The 21,405-nt window shown below is 39.7% G+C and overlaps 1 protein-coding gene across 3 annotated transcripts; it reads left to right on the top strand.

Annotated features, from left to right (window-relative positions):
- The first annotated feature begins 981 nt into the window (after positions 1–981).
- Positions 982–20,721, top strand: VNN2 (vanin 2). 3 transcript variants are annotated; one of them, XM_050788003.1, is made up of 9 exons: positions 982–1,064; positions 2,126–2,308; positions 3,623–3,794; positions 6,819–6,949; positions 8,291–8,483; positions 11,902–12,190; positions 13,133–13,506; positions 14,727–14,897; positions 20,100–20,721. In XM_050788003.1, exons 3-9 carry the CDS (start codon positions 3,789–3,791, stop codon positions 20,289–20,291), a joined length of 1,356 nt encoding a protein of 451 aa, XP_050643960.1. In that variant the 5' UTR covers positions 982–1,064; positions 2,126–2,308; positions 3,623–3,788; the 3' UTR covers positions 20,292–20,721. The 3 variants fall into 3 exon arrangements, with proteins under 3 accessions (XP_050643960.1, XP_050643959.1, XP_050643958.1); XM_050788002.1 differs by lacking the exon at positions 2,126–2,308 and having other exon boundaries at positions 987–1,064; XM_050788001.1 differs by lacking the exons at positions 982–1,064; positions 2,126–2,308; positions 3,623–3,794 and adding an exon at positions 6,332–6,694.
- Positions 20,722–21,405: the final 684 nt, after the last annotated feature.

The following is a 21,405-nucleotide window of genomic DNA, read 5'->3' on the forward strand; positions in this document are numbered from 1 at the left end:
GTTTTTTAAAAAATACAATGGTGCATGAAATAGGTGGAGTGAAAGCTTTTGATCGGAAAGAGAATCTACGGTACGATTGGAGGGAATGCCATCAAGATTAGCAAGTAGAAACAGAATTTAAGTTCATAATTTTAGGAAAAATCATTCAGATCAGGTTGATCTGGAAGAGAGGAAACTTGAAAGACTTTGTGGAGACAGACAGAACAATGCAAAAATAAAGTAGTAGATGCATTGACATTCTTTTAACAAGACAGTAACCAAGGGCAGGCAGGTATGTCAGCCACATCTGGGTCAAAGCTGCCTTGGGCATGGCCCTTGTAATTGGGCCTCCATCTTCTAGGAATGAAGCAATAGTAATAACAGCAAAAATTATTCAGCACATATCACCATTTTGCAGATAGGGGAAACTGAGGCACAGAGAGGGCACAAAACTTGCTCATACTCACATAGTTAGGTAGTGGCTCAATCCCAGCCATTCTGGCCCCAGAGTCCATGTCCATGTTAATTATTATCAGATGCCACCATGACCCTTATAACTTACAGTGAGAAAAAAACTCACCATAACTAGATGCAGGATAATACACAATTTAGTTCTCTCTAATTTGAAGGACAGTCTAGAGTGGGATCTGCGTTACAGTACAAGAATAATGTGCTAAAGAGAAAGACTATGCCATGAATATAAGAGTCAACTTAGGCTTTATAGGCTAGAGAATCTCCTGATTCTATAGCTGTGGTTCTTCTGCTGAGCTTCGTTCAGTAGAAATTGTGTCATTGCTCTTGGCCTGTGTCATCTGGCCCATATAGCTCCTTGAAAGAAAAGCTCAGGAATCAGAATTGCCAGGCTAGAATAAAATAGACACTCCTTCTCCTGGCGTCTGACTGAAGATGCAGCATCCTTGAACCAGCAACTGCTGGGACTCCTCTCTGTCATCTCAGAGGGTATAGCCCACCCAGAAAGTGAAACCAAAACAGGAAGTCACTAGGGGTGACTGGAGGAGCAGGGGCCTTGGAAAGGAAAGCAGCCGAGGTCCACAGGAGTGGAAGGCTCTCCCTTGACTAAAGCTGTAAGTAGTTATCTTGGGTTGCAAACATTATTTTTCTTTGCTTCCTTGTTCACTTGAAAATAAACAAGGGGCATTATTGGTGAATTGCTGTGACATTCTCATATTGCTCAATAAAATATAAACTTTTCTATTTTAAATCTATCTTTTTTTTTTCATGTCTGAGATTTCCATGTTATTTTCGTACCATACCCTTTCAAACGCATGTCTCTCCAACTGCCTACATAAATCCTGTGGATGTATTTCCGTGGTGACAGTCATCCCGACTTTACCAAAAGCTTTTAATTCAATCAAGAGAATTTTTGATTTTTTTAAAAGGACCTGCTAGTGAATGCAAGAAACTTTTGGCAGAGTTAATAGACTGGCATAGTGGGTAGAACTATGATATTAATATTGTTAATATTTTATTTTAAGGAAGCAGGAGCTGTCGGAAGGTAGGGGAGGATGTTACTAACTCAAAGGGACTTCTGCAACTTCAGCCCTGAGTTTCTGAGAGAGGAAAACAGACATGTTGGTTGAACCATGTGCAATTACTTTTGCTAGGTCGAAAGCAGTGATGATTGGCAATTTCATGTGGCACAAGCATTTCCATCTAGTAGTGCTTTCAGAGAATCCAAGGCTGTGATATATCATTACCCTCTCAGATTTTCTCTTGATTTCAGCAGTGTTCGTTAGCTATCTGAAGCACTGAACACCCACCCAACTCTAAAGCTGGAGGATTACCTCATCTGAATGAGACCTGGCCCCCAAAGATGGCTGAAATGCAAGCTAGTTCTCTTCAAGCCAACCTTTCCTTTTACAGGGGCTGACTCAGTCTCGCTAAAGCCATATGCAATACTCTAATGGTGTAGGGACGGAAACTTTTTTCTTTGCCATTAAGTACTTTTTTTGGATACAGTATTGTACTTTTTTGGTATACGATATTAAGAAAAACAGTTTTAACATTGGAGCCTGGCTTTTCTGTCTCTTATTGCTTCTTATTCTTATTTTGACACATCACCCTTGCTGCCTATGAGAATGTCATTGATAATGATACATGCTATTTCCCACTCTTTGTTTCTCAGTTCACTCGTCATTTTGCATCCAGGAGAAGGGATAGAACAGGAAGTCCAGCAGCCAGTGTCAGAGCCTGGAGCAGCTCCTCTCCTTCCTGGGGTTGAGTTCCTTGGTTTTCTTGTTTCGCCTGTGCTACCCCACTGCGGTTCTTCTACCACACTGGGTTTAGCATGAATCAGGAGTTGATGCAGGTACCCTGTCAACCCCATTTCATTCCAGCAGTTCTTCAGCAGGGTCATCCAAATAGACTAGAATTTTAATTGAACAACAGTAGTTCTGTGGGTCTAACAATGAAATAATATTAAGCAGTCAGGATATTATATTACTAAATAGTCACTCACTTTTGTTAATTATTGTGATCTGCATCATAGTCTTACAGAGGACTTTCATGCATCTTTAGGAGATAGAGCAGGTATGATTACCTAAATGTTTAGATGAGAAATAGAGGTCCAAAGAAGTGGTGCAAAGCGGAAACTACACCTCTATACTTACTCTTGAGAAAGTGGGGAAAAAATGAGGTTTTTAAAATTACAGACTTAAAACCTAGCCCAATTGAATATTATTCTAACAGATGATCAGATTCACAATTAGAAACAAATATTTGAGCTATTACTGTTTTTCATTTGTTTGTTTGTTCTTTATTTTTGAGACAGTCTCACTCTGTCACCCAGGCTGGAGTGCAATGGCGTGATCTCAGCTCACTGCCACCTCCGCCTCCTGGGTTCAAGCAATTCTCCCGCCTCAGCCTCCCGAGTAGCTGGGATCACAGGTATCTGCCACCATGCCCAGCTAGTTTTTATATTTTTAGTAGAGACTGGGTTTCACCATGTCAGACAGGCTGGACTCAAAACTCCTGACCTCAAATGATTCACCCGCCTCGGCCTCCCAAAGTGCTGGGATTACAGCCATGAGCCACTGCGCCCACCCAGTTACTGTTTTTTATAGTGACTCATTGACCAAATAATTTTTAATTGATTTTAACTTTTTACCCTTTTAGCTAAGTTCGTTAATCACAAAATGACAAATTATGAAGCAGGCTCTTTTAGCAGTAAATTACAATTAATCAATGTTCCCTGTGGCAAAAATAACCTTACTTTAATTTATAACTCAGTTAAACTAAAAATGTTAAGCCTTATCTGATCAATCATCTTTATGAAAAGTCAACTCTTGAAATTGTATGTCCTGAATTTGGTTTTTTACTTCTGAAGATTTAAAACAACATCAATGACCTCTATGGCAAATGTTTTCTTTACATTTCAGGGATTTTCCTATATTTAAATTGCTCCTTAATTTACTAACTTCTGATTCTTTTTTGCAATTACCTTTGTTACTCAGATTCTCAGTTTCTATGAGACAATTTTTAGATGCTGCAAATAAAAAAACAAAGGAGGAAATTTGGTCATCTTGATTTTATATCAGAAGTGATTTTCCCTTTCCCTGTTAGCCAAACAAACAAATAAACAAAAAAACAAAACTCTAATCAACATCATTTCTATCTTTTACAGCCAAGGATAGAGAAAAACATCCAGATTTGGGAACACAATAACAGATATGATTGTCCCCACTTCTACTGCCAAAATTTTAAAACTGTTAACTCCTCCTCATCAGCTTACCTGACTACTTCCAAGCAAAAGAGATAAGGAACTATTACTAATTGGTGATACTAGATCAATGAAGGTAGGTCATGGCCAAAATTGTACTTATGGAGATGGAAGAGCTTTGTTGTTTTTATTAGGCATCCACTGCATCAGAAATTTCTTTAGCACTTAGCACATTTGCCTATCGTCTTCCTAAGGTGATCATTTTGAATTGGGTTCTTTAAAAGACATGAGTGGCTGGCTTCGGTGGCTCACACCTATAATCTCACCACTTTCGGAAGCCACGGAAGCCAAAGTGGGTGGATTGCTTGAGCCCAGGAGTTTGAAACAAGCCTGGGCAACATGGTAAAACTCCCTCTCTACAAAAAATAACAAAAATTAACCTGACATGTCGGTGCATACCTGGCGTTCCAGCTGCTAAGAAGGCTGAGGTGGACTCACTTGAGTCCAGGAGGTGGAGGCTGAAGTGAATCATGATCATACCACTGCACTCCAGCCTGAGCAACAGAGCAAGACTCTGTCTCAAAACAAACAAACAAAAAAAACGCCAAAAAAATAACCCCAAAGACACGAGTGTTCAGACACTCAGTTGCAGACATTAAAACAGAGCATAGACACGTGTGCTGTTTTGGGTATAAAGGAAAGACTCTGGAATCAGGAATGAGAAGCGGCACATCCTGCTCTGTCACTCTAGCTCTCTATGCCTCAGATTGCTATCCTGTAATAAGTGGGCATTTGGGTTACATGATTTCTAAACTCTAATGGCACTCATAATCTATTATATACCAATCACCTATGCTAATTTACTAATTATATATACACTATGTAGTATGGTTGTATACTAAGTCTGTTATACAATCTGCTAAAAATTCATAAAAATATCTATCCCTTTGCATTTTCCACAAAAGGGCTTGACCATTTTTCCTAAAATTATTTTTAGTTTTCTGCTCTATAGAGATAAGAAAAGTTATTCCTTTAATAGAAACTTCTATTCAAAGCAGAAAATATGAGCAGATCTTATTTATAGCCCCTAGGCCCCATTCTTAACAAAGAATTTACCTCAGTATGAAGTAAAGCACAGAATAAACTTTATTTGTACCGACTCTTCTATGCTGTCTAAAAGCATTTCTGTAACTTTTACCAAAGGACTGGATAAACACAAAACAAACCCTTTATCTGGTAGGATTGGGCCTGGGGAAGGGAGAATACTGATGTCCTAAGAAGGCATCCAAGATCACATCCTGTATTTGTTGTTAAGGTTTTTTTCTGGAGTGCAATAGTGTGATCTCAGCTCACTGCAACTTCTGCCTCCCGGGTTCCAGCAATTCTCCTGCCTCAGCCTCCCAAGTAGCTGGGATTACAGGCACCCACCACCACGTCCAGCTACTTTCTGTGTTTTCAGTAGAGACAGGGTTTCACTATGTTGGCCAGGCTGGTCTTGAACTCCTGACCTCAGGTGATCTGCCTGCCTCGGCCTCCCAAAGTGCTGGGATTACAGGCGTGAGCCACCGCATCTGACCTGTTAGCATTGTTTTTAAACTCATTGTTATTATTTGCTGCTAACAAAAATGAAAGTTACATCTTCTCTTTATTACAACTCAGATGATCTTTATCATCAGTCCTGGACACTTCCCCTTCCGTTGTATCTTCCTTCAAAGCAGTGGGTGGGGAGGGAGGAAGAAGAAGGAGGAAGAGGAGGAGGAGGAGTAGGGGGAGGAGGGGGAGGGAAGGGTGAAAGAGAGAAAGAAGGAAAGAAGCAGAGTCTCCTGAGGTCTGGGGCCCCTGAGCAGAGAGTCCTCCTCTGGCCTAGGTGCCTGGGGGTATTGGTGCTATAGGCACTAACTATACAGCAATGAACAAACCAGACACAAAATCCTGCTTTTCTGGAGCGCATGTTTTCAGTCCTTAACAGCAATAAGTAAGTCAGAGTATAGATTTGGGTAAATTTTGTTCTCAATATTGTTCTGTGATACATTTTCTTAGTAGTAAGTATTTAATTTTTTCCCCCTCATCTAAAAATAAACACGATGTTAGTGACTCAACAGAACCAAAAAAATTGTTGTCAATTTTTAAATTTAATAAACGAGATATTTGTTGTGATGTGATTTTTTTACATGAGAGTTAATTTAGTTATGAGTTTCTACTAATAAAAGCTGGAATTGTTCTATATTTGAATTCGGGTGTCTTTTGGAAATTCAATATTAAATCTTAATAGTACGTGCTGTTCAATCCCTGTAATACTTTCTGATTGTCTTAAATGAACTGCAATTTTTCTTCTTTAAAAGTGGTCAGACATATTGTGTTCTTTAAGATTATAAATTAGGCCAGGTGCGGTGGCTCACGCCTATAATCCCAGCACTTTGGGAGGCCGAGATGGATGGACCACGAGGTCAGGAGTTCGAGACCAACCTGGCCAAAATGGTGAAGCCCCGTCTCTACTAAAAATACAAAAATTAGCTGGGTGTGGTGGTGTGTGCCTACAGTCCTAGCTGCTTGGGAGACTGAGGAAGGACAATCACTTGAACCTGGGAGGCGGAGGTTACAGTGAGCTGAGATTGCTCCACTACACTCCAGCCTAGGCGACAGAGCAAACTCTGCCTCAAAAAAAAAAAAAAAAAAAAAAAAAAAAAAAAAAAAAAAAAAAAAAAAAAAAGATGATAGAGTAAAAGGCCAGTAACTGGCAGCCACATGTTATGCAAACATTCTTCCCTCTATAAATACTATGTGAATGTTATTTTTACTTTCAGAAATCACTAAACCTTAGCCATGGTCACTTCCTCTTTTCCAACCTTTGTGGCAGTTTTTGCCCTAATAACCCTGCAGGTTGGTACTGAGGACAGTTTTATAGCTGCAGTGTATGAACATGCTGTCATTTTGCCAAATAGAACAAAAACACCTGTTTCTCAGGAGGATGCCTTGAATCTCATGAACAAGAATATAGACATTCTTGAGAGAGCGATCAAGCAGGCAGCCGAGCAGGTATTCTCTTATTTCTGCTAATCATAATGTATGCGAGGGGCACGGAAACTGGTGGAAGATGAGAGGGTTGAATTGTCCGTGTTGTACATGGAAAAATCATTTTTATTTCACTTGTTGTGAACAGGGTGCTCGAATCATTGTGACTCCAGAAGATGCACTTTATGGATGGGAATTTACCAGGGAAACTATTTTCCCTTATCTGGAGGATATCCCAGACCCTCAGGTGAACTGGATTCCTTGTCAAGACTCCCACAGGTATTTTAACTATCTTAGTCTTTTGTGCAAAAGTAACTCTCTAAAACGTGGATGTTCACAAAGCAAAATGATTGCTCTTGAATTTATCTCAATATTTGTCAGATTTTAAAAACTTAGATACTATTTAATAATCGTTTGTGATTAAAAATCTTTATTAAATTTTGAGAAAATATGTAAATAGGGTATTACTGCAAGAAAAACTAAGGGAAGAGGATCTCATAGATACAAGTAGCAACTTAATTTCTGAAGTAGACAGTGGATTGTGTTAGGAATACATTCCAAGGCCTCTGCTGAGGGGACACCCTTTCAGTGTCATAGAGTCTCTCCATCCCAGAGTTGCTTCCTAGGCAGAAAGATTTCACCATGTATTTTCAAGTGAATCATAAGATCTTATGCTTTGAAACTGTGTTTTCCTAGGCTCACAAAGCTAATTTTCCTGGGAAACGGTTATCTAGAAACCTTCTAATATATATTAAAAATCTAAGTCCTACTGTCATCCTGGAGATGTCAACCTGGCAGTTGCACAGACAAGTCTGGCATGAAAAGACAAAATTATATCTGGAGATAGAAGATCAGACGTCAGCATATAGATGGTTTCAAACACCGTGATGAGTTCCCCTGTGGAAGTGAGTTAGCGAAGAGTATAGGTATGAGGCTTGAGCCTTAGGAAATTCCAGTGTTTAGATTCAGGAGAAAAGGAGGAACCAGCAGAAGAGTCGAAGAAGGGCAACCAATAAATAAGAAAATGAGAGGGTGGGTCCAATAAAGTGAGGTGTTTCCGCAAGGAGGTGTAATTAACTGTGCCAACTGCTGTTGAAAAGTCAAGATGAGATCAGGTAAAATGTGGGGGTCACTGCTGGCATTAGTAACAGTTTGGGTGATAGAGATAAAAGTTGGAGTGCTCTAAAAGAGAATGGGAGAGGAGGAACTGGCAACGGCAAGAGGGACTGATCTTTTGAGGAGTTTTGCTTTAAGGGAGAGCTGAGGATTAAAGCAATATTTGGAAGGGCATGTTTGGAATGGTCAAAAGAGGTTTTAATTTTATTTTTTAAAGATGGGAGGTACTAGAGGATATTTCATGCTGATGGGATGTTTCAGTAGCGAGGAGACCCTTGATGAGGCAGGAGACTGAGTAATGAATTTCTGGAGCGACAGATATGGTGTGGGAAGTATTCATCAAGTGTAAGTCATCATCTGTGGCTTTTAAAGTAGGATATTTTTATGCGTAGTTTTTGTATTGACTTAAGTTCCACTTAAGTGGTTACAGTTGCTATTGTCTCTGTATGAAGTGACTAAAATATTTTTTAGAAATTGAAATGTCTTAATTATAATTTGATTTAGATTTGGTCACACACCAGTGCAAGCAAGACTCAGCTGCTTGGCCAAGAACAACTCTATCTATGTCTTGGCAAATTTGGGGGACAAAAAGCCATGTAATTCCCGTCACTCCACATGTCCTCCCAATGGCTACTTTCAATACAATACCAATGTGGTGTATAATCCAGAAGGAAAACTCGTGGCACGTTACCATAAGGTAAGAGAGAGGGGCGGATGTGTGAAACGGAGTGTGTCATGAATGGTCAATGCTGGGTTTAGGAGTTTGACTTTCATTCCCTGTATGATACAATATTACTAAAGGGTTTTTGTTTTGTTTGTTTTGTTTTAGAAAGTGGGCAATAAAGAAAATTACACTTTGGGCCAGGCGTGGTGGCTTATGCCTGTAAGCCCAGCACTTTGGGAGGCTTGAGGTAGATGGATCTCTTGAGGCCAGGAATTTGAGACCAGCCTGGTCAACATAGTGAAACCCCGTTTCTACTAAAAAATACAAAAATTAGCTGAGCATGATGGCACATGCCTATAGTCCCAGTTATGTGGGAAGCTAAAGCAGGAAACTTGCTTGAACCCAGGAGGCAGAGGCTGCAGTGAGCCGAGATTGTATCACTGTACTCCAGCCTGGGTGACAGAGGGAGATTTTCAAAAAAAAAAAGAAAAAAGAAAATGACACTTTGGAAAAAGCTACTCTGGAAAATCATGTAGACAGAGAGCTGTTAAAAAAAAAAAAAAAAAAAAAAGTGTCGGCCGGGCGCAGTGGCTCAAGCCTGTAATCCTAGCACTTTGGGAGGCCGAGATGGGTGGATCACGAGGTCACGAGATCGAGACCATCCTGGCTAACACGGTGAAACCCCGTCTCTACTAAAAAATACGAAAAATTAGCCTGGCGAGGTGGCGGGCGCCTGTAGTCCCAGCTACTTGGGAGGCTGAGGCAGGAGAATGGCGTGAACCCAGGAGGCGGAGCTTGCAGTGAGCTGAGATCTGGCCACTGCACTCCAGCCTGGGCGACAGAGCGAGACTCCTTTTAAAAAAAGAAAAAAAAAAAGTGTCATAATGGTCCAGGATTGAGATAAACTTTTTGCACATATAAAACAAATAATTTTAATATAAAACAAAAACTAAGGTGACTATAATCTGGGCACTATTTCAATACTTTTATTTTTTTTTTAAGAGACAGGGTCTCACTGTTGCCCAGGCTGGAGTCCAGTGGAGCCATCACGGCTCACTGTTAACCTCAAACTCCTGGGCTCTAGCGATCCTCCTGCCTCAGTCTCCCAAGTAGCTGAGATTAAAGGCATGTGCTGAGATAAAGACATTGCCCAGGCTGTCCTTGAACTCCTCACCTCAAGCAGTCCTGCCACCTTGGCCTCCCAAAATGCTGAGATTAGAGGCATAAACCACCGAGCACAACCATAATCTAAATACTATTTAATATTGAAATGGTATAAAGATGTTTCAAAATTGTATGACTCAACTTCATATAAGTTAATTTGCTATCAAATCATAAAATACCATATTTTCTACACCAGCTAATTTAATTACCATTTAATAGATTTAAGCTCAAACCATAAATGTTTACTTTAAACTCTGAATTGAAAAAAAGAATCAAATAACCTTTAAGTCATAATTTGATACTAAACTAGGTAGGGAGAGAAGGCTGGCCTTTTGAATGGATATGTGTGATGTACAGGCAGTGTGAATGTCCCTTCTCCACTCCCAGATGCTTTCTAAGCATCTTAAATTGTAGCCTCAGAATCTTTGGAGTGGAGAAATTATCTCCTGGCAGTCTCAGTTAAAATATAAATATTAATTAAGAGGAGCGATGTTAAACCAATGGTTTTCAAATTATTTTGATCATGGACCCCCACTGGAAAAAATTGTTAACATAAGTCCTCAATATATGTATTCTTGTGTGTGTATTTATAAAGCACAACAATTTCAAAATGCTTTCTTCATCATTTTGTGGATTTTGACAATTTCTTTTCATATATATCACTGCACTTCACTTTCTTCTTAAAATGTGTCTCATAGTAAAAATAGAAATGTCACTACTTCCATTTTCTTGCTTGGGAGATTGTTTGCATTGTTTGTATTATCTTTCAATGCAGTTTCTTTGCAGTAATCATTTGAAGCTGTTCTTCCATTCTGTAACGTGCAGGATGGCACAGTGCACTGAATGTGGACAAACTAGCAAGGAACCTGCAGTCACCTGTCTAAGTTGAGAGGCTCTCACTCTTCCATGAGGATACCTCAGGGACCGTTTGTAACCTATGACCTCTGACATATGTGAATCTAATGAGAATATCTTTTTCAATCAATTCTTTTTTTTTTTTTTTTGAGGCAGAGTCCGGCTCTGTCACTCGGGCTGGAGTGCGGGGCACAATCTCAGCTCACTGCAGCCTCTGACTCCCAGATTCAACCAATTCTCCTGCCTCAGCCTCCTGAGTAGCTGGGATTACAGGTGCACACCACCACACCCGGCTAAGTTTTGGATTTTTTAGTAGAGACGGGGTTTCACCATGTTGGCCAGGCTGATCTTGAGCTCCTGGCCTCAAGTGATCTGCCTGCCTTGGCCTCCCAAAGTGCTGGGATTACAGGCATGAGCCACCTCGCCTGGCCTGTCAATTCTTAAAATAATAGTAAAGTTCAATTTCTTTTCTATTTTTTAGATATAAAATAAATTTAGAGAGGTTTTAATAGTCTCTTTCTGAACCCTCAGCATTTCCTAGATTGCAGACCATTTTATTAACTGTTGACCCCAATTATTATATTAGACTAAATTTTTTTTTAGTTTACCTGGAAGGAATCAGGGGAATTAAGTACATTTCTTTTCTATGGTAATTTTGAAAGGTGGGTAAGAGTCACTGAGATTAGTTTGGATGGGACACTAAAGAGAGAGATGGCATCTTTAACCTGACTCATAGATATTTATTATGCATCTATTAATATTACATTTCTAGGTACCAAGGATTCAAAGAAGCATAATGCATGTTTTTTAACCTTTAAGAAGCTTATAGGGCCGGCGTGGTGGCTCATGCCTGTAATCCCAGCACTTTAGGAGGCCCAGGTGGGCAGATCATGAGGTCAGGAGATCAAGATCATCCTGGCTGACACGGTGAAACCCCGTCTCCATTAAAAATACAAAAAAATTAACTGGGCATGGTGGCATATGCCTGTAACCCCAGCTACTCGGGAGGCTGATGCAGGAGAATCGTTTGAACCCAGGAGATGGAGGTTGCAGTGAGCCGAAATCATGCCACAGTACTCCATCCTGGGTGATAGAGCGAAACTCCATCTCAGAAAAACAAAACAAAATAACATAAAACAAAAAGAAGCTTATATACTTTGGGGTTTATGGGGCGGTATTTTGCTCTTAACTGAGAGAGACGGACAGAGAGAGAAAGGAGAGAGAGGAGATGAGAGAGATGCTATAGACATATGTTACATATTCCTCCACAGTTTTCCTTAGAAATTTCCTTCCAATTGCCAGATTTATCCACTTCCTAGGAGATTCCCTGCAGTTGACCATAGCCAAATTTATTACCAACTTGGAGGGTTTTTATGAGTCATCTCTTCAACAAACAAGGCTTTACTAGTTTTCTCCTATCCATTTGTTGTAGTACCACCTGTACTCTGAGCCTCAGTTTGATGTCCCTGAAAAGCCGGAGTTGGTGACTTTCAACACCACATTTGGAAGGTTTGGCATTTTCACGTGCTTTGATATACTCTTCTATGATCCCGCTGTTACCCTGGTGAAAGATTTCCATGTGGACACCATACTGTTTCCCACAGCCTGGATGAATGTTTTGCCCCTTTTGACAGCTATTGAATTCCATTCAGCTTGGGCAATGGGAATGGGAGTTAATCTTCTTGCGGCCAATATACATCGTGTCAGCCTAAATATGACAGGTAATTCATGACCAGGTTAGGTTTCATCTTCTATTTTTAAGTGCAGAGAAATGAATGCCTCAGATATGACCTGTATTAATTTTTTGCTTCTTTGTCTGAACTCCTTACTGTGTTTGTCATCGTTTCACAATAGAAAAAAAAAGCTAGCAGTTGATTATAACCTACGGTTATACTAAGACCTTTATGTGTATTATTCATTTAATTATATAATAATTACATGAGATAGTTAGTGTCATCCCAATTTTGCAGATGAGAAAATTGAGATACAGAGAGTGCAAGTAATTTGCCAAACGCTACCCAGCTTCTACTTTCCTCAGTGGCCATGGAAGCCTCTGCATCTTTCCCTTTGCCTCCTCATGGGGCTGCATGGCATATCCTCATGACATGGCTGCTGTCTTCCCCTAGAGCAATTAAAGAGAGGGGACAAGAGAGAAAAGGGAGGAAGCCACATTGCTGTTTATGACTAGTTACCCACCATCACTTCTGCCATGTTCTGTTCAATGGAAGTGAGTCACTAAGTCCAGCCCACACTCAAGGGGAAAGGAATTAGATCCTCCCACCGGAAAGAAGAGTGTTAAGGAATTTTTGGATATATTTGAAAACCACCACAATGAGGAACAGGGGAGAATTTTTATTCCCTTTCCCCACCTTTCAGGAACTCCTGACTACAAAGATTTTTGTAGTTGGTTTAATTTTCCATAATGCTAATAAATAATGCGATTATATTTAAGGTTTAATTGAGATGAGACCAAGGAATGTTTGTTTTAATCTCTTCCAATAGAGAATAGAAGTAGTTAGGTGTTCAGTGTGATTAGAAGTACGCATGCTCTCTCATTGTGACTAATATGGTGGCGTGACCACATGCTCAGTTCTGATGGGGAAATTGGCAGTGTTGGTTTTTTTGTGTGTGTTGTTTTTAGAAGACCTGTCTTTCATTCACAGGAAGTGGTATTTACACACCAAACGGTTCCAAAGTGTATCATTATGACATGAAGACAGAGTCGGGAAAACTCCTCCTTTCGGACGTGGATTCACACCCCCTATCCTCGCTTGCCCCCCCAACAGCTGTGAATTGGAGTGCCTATGCCACCACCATCAAACCATTTCCAGTACAGAAAAGCACTTTTAGGGGATTTATTTCCCGGGACGGGTTCAACTTCACAGAACTTTTTGAAAATGCAGGAAATCTTACAGTCTGTCAAAAGGAGCTTTGCTGTCATTTAAGCTACAGAATGTTACAAAAAGAAGCGAATGAAGTGTACGTTCTAGGAGCTTTCACAGGATTGCATGGCCGAAGGAGAAGAGAGTACTGGCAGGTAATCTCAGTTCAAATGAAAGGGAGTTCAAGTGAAAGGTAAATTCCAGGTCAACTTTTTATATTTGTTCCAGAAAACCAGGTGCTTTTCCTTGGCTTGACTCCATGCATTGATGACCACACACACACACACACACACACACACACACAGGTGCATTTATACACATACATACACTAGGATAAAATATTTGCAATGGGAATTAAGTATAATCTTATTGCTTGCTTTTAGCATATTTGAAAAATTATTAACCAAACCTTGATGACTTTCTATTTGACAAATAAACCAGCCTATTGTGGTGTACATGAGGAAGACTTCCTTAACTGGGCTTGCCAACATATCTAAATTATGAACAGTTTTATTTTCACTTGCACAACTAACAGTAAATAGGGATATTACTTTTATCTTAGTTTCTCTTCTAATCAGATATCCTAGTTTTTGTACAGCTTTCTTTCTTTCTTTTTTTTTTTTTTTTGAGACAGAGTCTCACTCTGTCACCACGCTGGAGTGTAGTAGCATGATCTCGGCTTACTGCAACCTCTGCCTTCCAGGTTCAAGCGATTCTCTTGCCTCAGCCTCCTGAGTAGCTGGGACTATAGGCATATGCCACCATACCTGTATCTATTTTTAGTAGAGACGGGGTTTCACCATGTTGGCCAGGCTGGTCTCGAACTCCTCACCTCTGGTGATCCGACTGCCTTGGCCTCCCAAAGTGCTGGGATAACATGTGTGAACCACCACATCTGGACTTGTATTGCTTTCAAATGACAAATTTTAAAGATGAAAACGTTTTATAGAATGTTGGCTCTGAATTTGTATTTTCCTATTATACTCCGTGCCCACTGCCTTCTTCTAAAGAAAAGGATTAAAAAGAGAGGTGAGATTCAGGGGTGGAAAAAATTTAATATCCTTTCAGCTTCAGTACTATTGTTGCCCAAAGACCTCCACTTCATTGAGCTCAGTGCCATCATCTGACATACCAAATTAATAGTTTAATTCTAAACTGACTTCTTTCTCTTAATCCACTTCTTATCTAGGAAGTAGGTTGATTCTCAAATCACTTGCCATTTTTAATAAAGTAGTTAATTATAAGAAACATGATCCAAATCCCTTTTCAGAGAAAGATAATGTTTGCTTCGCGTGGTTAAAAACTAAGGTAACATTTCTGGTACAAGTAACTTCAATGTAAGGCATTGTGTTTTATCTGCGTTTGTTCCACATAGGTTTGCACAATGCTGAAGTGCAAAACTACTAATTTGACAACTTGTGGACAGCCAGTAGAAACTGCTTCTACAAGATTTGAAATGTTCTCCCTCAGTGGCACATTTGGAACAAAGTATGTTTTTCCTGAAGTGCTACTTACCGAAATTCATCTGTCACCTGGAAAATTTGAAGTAAGAGGACTTTTATAAGAGTATTTTCATTTTATATGTTCTCTGAAGTCAAGTAAAACAAGCTATAGCCACTCTGCTGGTTAACTTCTGCTGTGTAACAAATTTCCTCAAAACCATTTCTTTAGCCCTGATTCTGTGAGTTGGCAATTTGAACTTGGTGTAGCTAGGCTGTTTTTCTGGTCTGAGATAGGCTCAGTTGATGCTGGCTGGGCTCGTTATGTCTGCCATTGGCTAGTGGGCTAGTGGGTTGACTAGCACTGATCAGTTTGTGATTACCTTGTCTTGGACAGCTGGGATTATTAAGGCCATCTCTCCCTGTGGTCTCTCATCTTTCAGCAAACCTGAGCTTGTTCACATGTTAGCTTAATGAGTCCAGAAGCATCAAGAGAAAAAAACCACAATGGGCAAGTTCTTTGCAAGTCTCTGCTTGCACCGTGTTTGCAAATGTTGCATCAATGCAGGAAGTTACATGAGCAAAGTTGATTCAAGCGGTAGGGAAATAAAGGACTCAGACCTCTCAATGGGAAGAGCTATAAAATCACGTGGCGAAAGGACATGGGTCAAGGAGGGGAAAATACTGTGATCATTTTTTTCAATTTATAACAACTAATTATAAAATGATGACACTTCATTGGAAGAACATAATAAAGAACATACCTAGAACTGTGAGTTTGAGATACCATTCACTGAAGAATGTTCATTTATAGATTTTTAATTTCCTTTTGTTACATGTGAAGACAAACAGAAAATCAAATATTTGTTTCACATTTTTATTTTGAAACAGGGTCTTCCTCTGTCACTCAGGTTAGACTGCAGTGGCATGATCATAGCTCACTGAAGCCTCAAACTCCTGGGCTCAAGCAGTCCTCCTGCCTCAGCCTCCTGAGTAGCTAAGACTTAAAGGCATGCACCACTGCATCCAGCATTTGTTCACAAATTATAGTGACTGTAGCTAATTAATTCACAAATTAAGCTGGCTTCAAATAAGAATTATGACTCTGCAGACTTATATCTGTTAATGTACAACACTTGCACACACTCACATACATGCATATATACACAAACTCCAGTGGTTCGAATATTAATGTTTTCTCTGAATTGTGGTAAACAGTGGCTGGGTTTCAGTAACTAGGGTGAAATCATTGCATGGTCTATAAAATAGGGTCCAAGTTAATTCCATCAAGGCATCAAGTAACGAAGTCTTTAAAATTGCAGATTGCTTATGGTCATGTATCTGTATCTGCTGTGTTATCAGAGTGGAATATATCATACTTACAAAAATACTTAATTCTGTGAAACCAACAATTTAACATATGGTATAGCCTTAAGGCTGTAAAATCCAAAGACCAGGAATCCTTTGCTGCCATAGAACCTGTTTAGGTAGAATCTCATGAGGAAATTGAGGCTGGAATAAAAGCTAAAGTACCAACTACAGAAAATCATGATTAGATCTACAGCAAGGAGTCTTGGGCTAAAATCCAGTAGCTAAAAGGTGGCTGGACTGACATAAACATCTACCTGAGGTCACTTAAAGGGAATGAGAGAGGGAAATCAGGGTCACCAAGGTAAACTTAGGAGGACATAGGGTCTAGCAATATTGATGCATTATATCCTGTAAGCCTGAACATGTAAACTGAGCACACAATCTAATTTTCTGGTACTACTTTGACACTTTTTCCATGTCTTGTACTCACAGAACTCTTTCTCTTCGAGGAACTGTCCCAAAGTAGGACTGAACATTCACCTGATGAAACTACTTCATCCATGGGAGAAGGACAAAAAATGCTAGAGTTTTCCAAACTAGGTTTTAAAGATCCAAAGCCAGAAATATGATTTCACTCTTACTCTGAACCACATAAGTGTTTGAAGGTGGATGGTGATAGTGCATGAGGAGTTGGAGAACGTAAATAATGTATTCCATAGCTACTTCCTTTCTTTTAAAAATTTCATCCCAAATGGCTTCAGGAAGTTAAGAAGAGTTAGAGAATGATACAAGAGAATACACATTTAAGTGCTTAACTCCATAGTATTTGTACATCTCAACTCTTAAAAAAATGTAATTTTATTATTTTTAATTATTATTATTATTATTTGAGATGGAGTCTCGCTGTGTCGCCCAGGCTGGAGTGCAGTGGTGCATTCTCGGCTCACTGCAGCCTCTGCCTCCCGGGTTCAAGCGATTCTCCTGCCTCAGTCTCATAAGTAGCTGGGACTACAGGTGCATGCCACCACGCCCAGCTAATTTTTGTATTTTTAGTGGAGATGGGATTTCACCACATTGGCCAGGCTGGTCTCAAACTCCTTACCTCGAGTGATCTGCCACCTCAACCTCCCAAAGTTCTGGAATTACAGGCATGCCCAGCCTTGTTTTTAGTTTTTTGGGTACACAGTAGGTGTATATATTTATGTGTTACAGGAGATATTTTGATACAGACATGCAATGTGTAATTATTACATCAGGGTAAGTGTGGTATCAGTAGGTCTCAACTTTTAATGATTCTGTGAACTTGTCATGTTGTATCCCATCTCTGGCTCTTTCTTGAATGGAAGAAAGGAGGGAAGGGGGGCATAGAACCTACCATTTAAACTGGGCACCTATGATCATCATTTGGATCTCGTCTCACCTGCTCCAGCCCATTTGCAGAAGAAAGAAATGAGATATAGATTGTATTACACCAAAAAAGAGATGAAAGAGGCATGTGACAGCTGGCAGGGAGGGTCTTTGGAATTGCAGTCCCTTGGAGGGAGCATCATGGTGAGGGTGAGGCAAGTCTTTATTTTACAAGTGTAGATTCTCTGTGGCATGACTTTCACTGAAGTTCATCAGGTTCTAAGGAACAGATACTAATCAAACTTGCAAGATAGATAAGCTAGAACACCAACTTGTTATTTAAAAAAATAGGTTCCCTTAGCTGGGAACAACGAACTGTATGTCAAGGAGACTCTTCATTGGCAAATACCCTCGAAAGTACAAATGATAGATCCGTTTGTTTTGTGAGCGCAGAATTAAAACAAAAGGAGTTGGGCATTTTTGGAAAAGATTTCCAAGAAGCCACGGAAGCCTGAGGCAATGTGTTTCTCCTCTTTAGGGATGGTGATCTAAAGACCATGTAGGATTAAGGTGCCTACTTTTCTCAAAAAGAGCCAGAAAGTCCAATAACCCATTCTTGGGTTTTTTAGTGCTTCTTTTCTCTAGAGACCTTGAAGGGCATGGCCCTTCTGTGAATATGTTGTTTCTAGAGAGAGCAGTCATAATATTGAAGATGGCAAGTGTTTTACATCAGTTATGCTCACTATGGCTTCTTGAGTAGTTTCTCAGTTCTGTTGATAGATGCACACTCTGTCCGTAAATATTTACACATTATCTTAGAGGATCACTATGGCAGAGATTTCAACACACTTATTGCATATCCTCAACCCCCACCACCACTTTAGTTTTATGTAAAAAGGGTGGTGTTACTGACCATGCCCACAAATGTGGAAACATCTTGCTTTAGCACCTTAGGCAACTCTGGTGTATTATCAGAAGCACTGGCAGAGTCTGTTCTCTGTAACTAACTAGTTAGATAACCTTGGGAAAGTCACTTAACCCCTGAATTTCCTACTCATAGAAGAGAATATTTTCCTGACTGGTTTGGTGAGGATCAAATATGATAATGCATGTGACGGCACTTTGTGAACAGTAAAGCACAATCGTTATCTTCTAGGATATTTAGTCATTTTCTTCTTCCAGTTATAAAGCATCTATTTTCCCAATTTTCAATTTCTTCTCCACTCCAACCAATTTCCCAATTTTCAATTTCTTCTCCATTCCAACTCCATTTCTGCAACTAACAGGTTCATTTTCTTTTATTCTTTTCTGTTTATTGACTGTCTATTCATGTTTCCTTCTACTCTTGTTCAATTGCTTTGTACACATTCTTCTCTTACGAAGACTCCACTGTGGCTTCAGGCTAGATCTAGTCATTCATGCCTTTCACAGTCTGATCTCCACCTTCCTCTGACCATATTCCTTCTTCTCTTCTTCACTAATCTTCAGCTCTAGCTAGTGGTGTGATGTAACTTTTAACAATTCCTTCCCTGAGGTAGAAAACAAAAAGCCCTGATTTATGGAATTTGCCAATTTTCATTGTGTTAATATTCCCACCATGATCAGCTTCAAGAATGGATCTGTTGGCAGAGCTTGATAACTCATGCCTGTAATCCCAGCACTTTGGGAGGCCGAGTTGGGAGGATCATTTGAGGCCAGGAGTTGGAGACCAACCTGGTTAACATGGTGAAGACCTGTCTCTACTAAAAATACAAAAATTAGCTGGACTTGGTGGCACGCCCCTGTAATCCCAGCTACCGGGGAGGCTGAGGCAGGAGAATCACTTGAACTCAGGAGGTGGAGCTTGCAGTGAGCCAAGATCGTGCCGCTGCACTCCAGCCTGGGTGACAGAGCAAGACTCCATCTCAAAAAAGCGGGGGAGGAGGGGAAAGTAGCTGTGTTTAAAAGCCAGCTGTCAAATTTCTTGAAACTTTAACAATCTGTTCTCATGAGCCTGTGCACCACTAGCTCTAGCACACCACCGGTTCTAACCAACCTAGAATGAGAACTCACATTGCCTTGACCTGTCACACACACTTCTGTCTCAGAATGAGCCTTTGCTGATTCAATGTCCACTCCCCACAATGTCTTCACCATACAGCCCTAGAAAGAGATTCCTAACTGCTTGGGTTTCTGGTAGCTTATGTCCCACTCTGTGAAATAGACCAGTTCAGTTTTTCCTTCTCAGACCTCCTAAGCACTTACCTGTTGTCTTCTCTGATAAACTGATAAACTGATTTCTCTCTTTATGTTTAGAATCCACTCCATTTCACCATTAGCTCTTAAACTTCTTGAGGGAAGGATGTGATGTATACCTCTCTGGTTCCTGATTGTCTTGCACATAATTGAACTCAATGAATTGCTGCTGCTGATTTTGACTTTCCATTAATGGTTACATTTGATTGTTGAAACTAAAATCTTGGGCCCTCTCGAATTGCTCTAGTCTTCATTATATAGTAAGTGGCTGTCCCCTGCCTGGTTTACTTGCTGCATCCTCCTCAATCAGGAATGACTTGACTATATATTATATCTAGGATGGTTTCAAAATGATTACTTTGCTTTTAACTTGTATGTTAAGAAAGCTGACTGTACTTTTCCCACCTTTTCCTTAGGTGCTGAAAGATGGGCGTTTGGTAAACAAGAATGGATCATCTGGGCCTATACTAACAGTATCCCTCTTTGGGAGGTGGTACACAAAGGACTCATTTTACAGCTCAAGTGGGACCAGCAATTCAGCAATAACTTACCTGCTAATATTCTTATTACTAATGATCATAGCTTTGCAAAATATTGTATTGGTATAGGGCATGTCTATCATTCAGTTTCCGCATCATATACTTGGCTAAATGTGCTTATCAGCTTCCCAAGTTTACTAAGAAATTTTGAAGTGCTATTTCAGTAGTATAGACCAGTGAGTTCTAAATATTTTTTCTCATCAATAATTGTTTTTTAAGTTTTATGATAATGTTGTCCATTTTTTTGGCTACTCTGAAATGTTGCAGTGTGGAACAATGGAAAGAGCCTGGGTGTTTGGGTTAGATAAATGAAGATCAGACCGCAGTTCCAGCCTCATTTGCTTGAGACTTTGTGTGGGTTTGTATGTATGGGAGGGTGAAGAGTGAGGAGTTTCAGGGCCATGGCAAACATAGCTGTGCCCTTGAAGAGAATAGTAATGATGGGAATTTAGAGGTTTATGACTGAATTCTGTTTGACATTAAAGACAATTTGAATTCACCTAGTTTTCTGTGCTAATGTTTATCAGGAGATTTACTTTCCAATCAAGAGGCAATGTTGACATTTATTTCTACAGTGAATGTAGCTTTGAGTGCTAGAAGAATTGACGGCTATTCCAAGTTCATATCAAAGGAGACCTGACCCAGGGCACTCATAGCCCCAACTGTCTTCCCTTAAGGCTATGGCATAATTTAGCAGGCAGAAATCTCATAACACAAAGACCATGACAGTTAAAAGTTACACTATTTTCAGCATTCGGTTGACTTTTTACAAAATACATATATTCCATGCTACTTGAAGTATAATAGTATATTTGTTATTGGTCATTTAATTCAGATACTCTTAAGATTAAATAAATGATTTTGAATTTTCAGATTTATTTTCTGATTTTTATGTCCCAAAGTATTTTTAAGTTCAATACTTTTACATTAAAAGATCACAATTGAAGCATTTATTTTTTGTTTTTACATATTGTCATAAACCCACATATGGATTTGATTTTAATATTCTACTAAAATACACTAGAAAATAAGATTCCTTTTATAATCTAGTGGTTACTATTAAGAGAAGGGATATGGAAGTTAAGCCACATTTTGTATTTAATTTTGAGAAGAGCATACATATTCCCTATGTTCAGCACTGGGACATCAAAGATGGTAGTTTTAAAGCTGTAATGAATGTGCA

Source organism: Macaca thibetana, chromosome 4, assembly GCF_024542745.1.
Source record: "Macaca thibetana thibetana isolate TM-01 chromosome 4, ASM2454274v1, whole genome shotgun sequence".
NCBI lineage: Eukaryota > Metazoa > Chordata > Mammalia > Primates > Cercopithecidae > Macaca > Macaca thibetana.

Excerpts from the sequence above, each read along its gene's own strand:
- VNN2 (XM_050788001.1), top strand. The coding sequence starts at position 6,482 with ATGGTCACTTCCTCTTTTCCAACCTTTGTGGCAGTTTTTGCCCTAATA. Across the intron at positions 6,695-6,818 it reads TCAAGCAGGCAGCCGAGCAG|GGTGCTCGAATCATTGTGAC; the intron begins GTATTCTCTTAT and ends TGTTGTGAACAG. Across the intron at positions 13,507-14,726 it reads GGAGAAGAGAGTACTGGCAG|GTTTGCACAATGCTGAAGTG; the intron begins GTAATCTCAGTT and ends TGTTCCACATAG.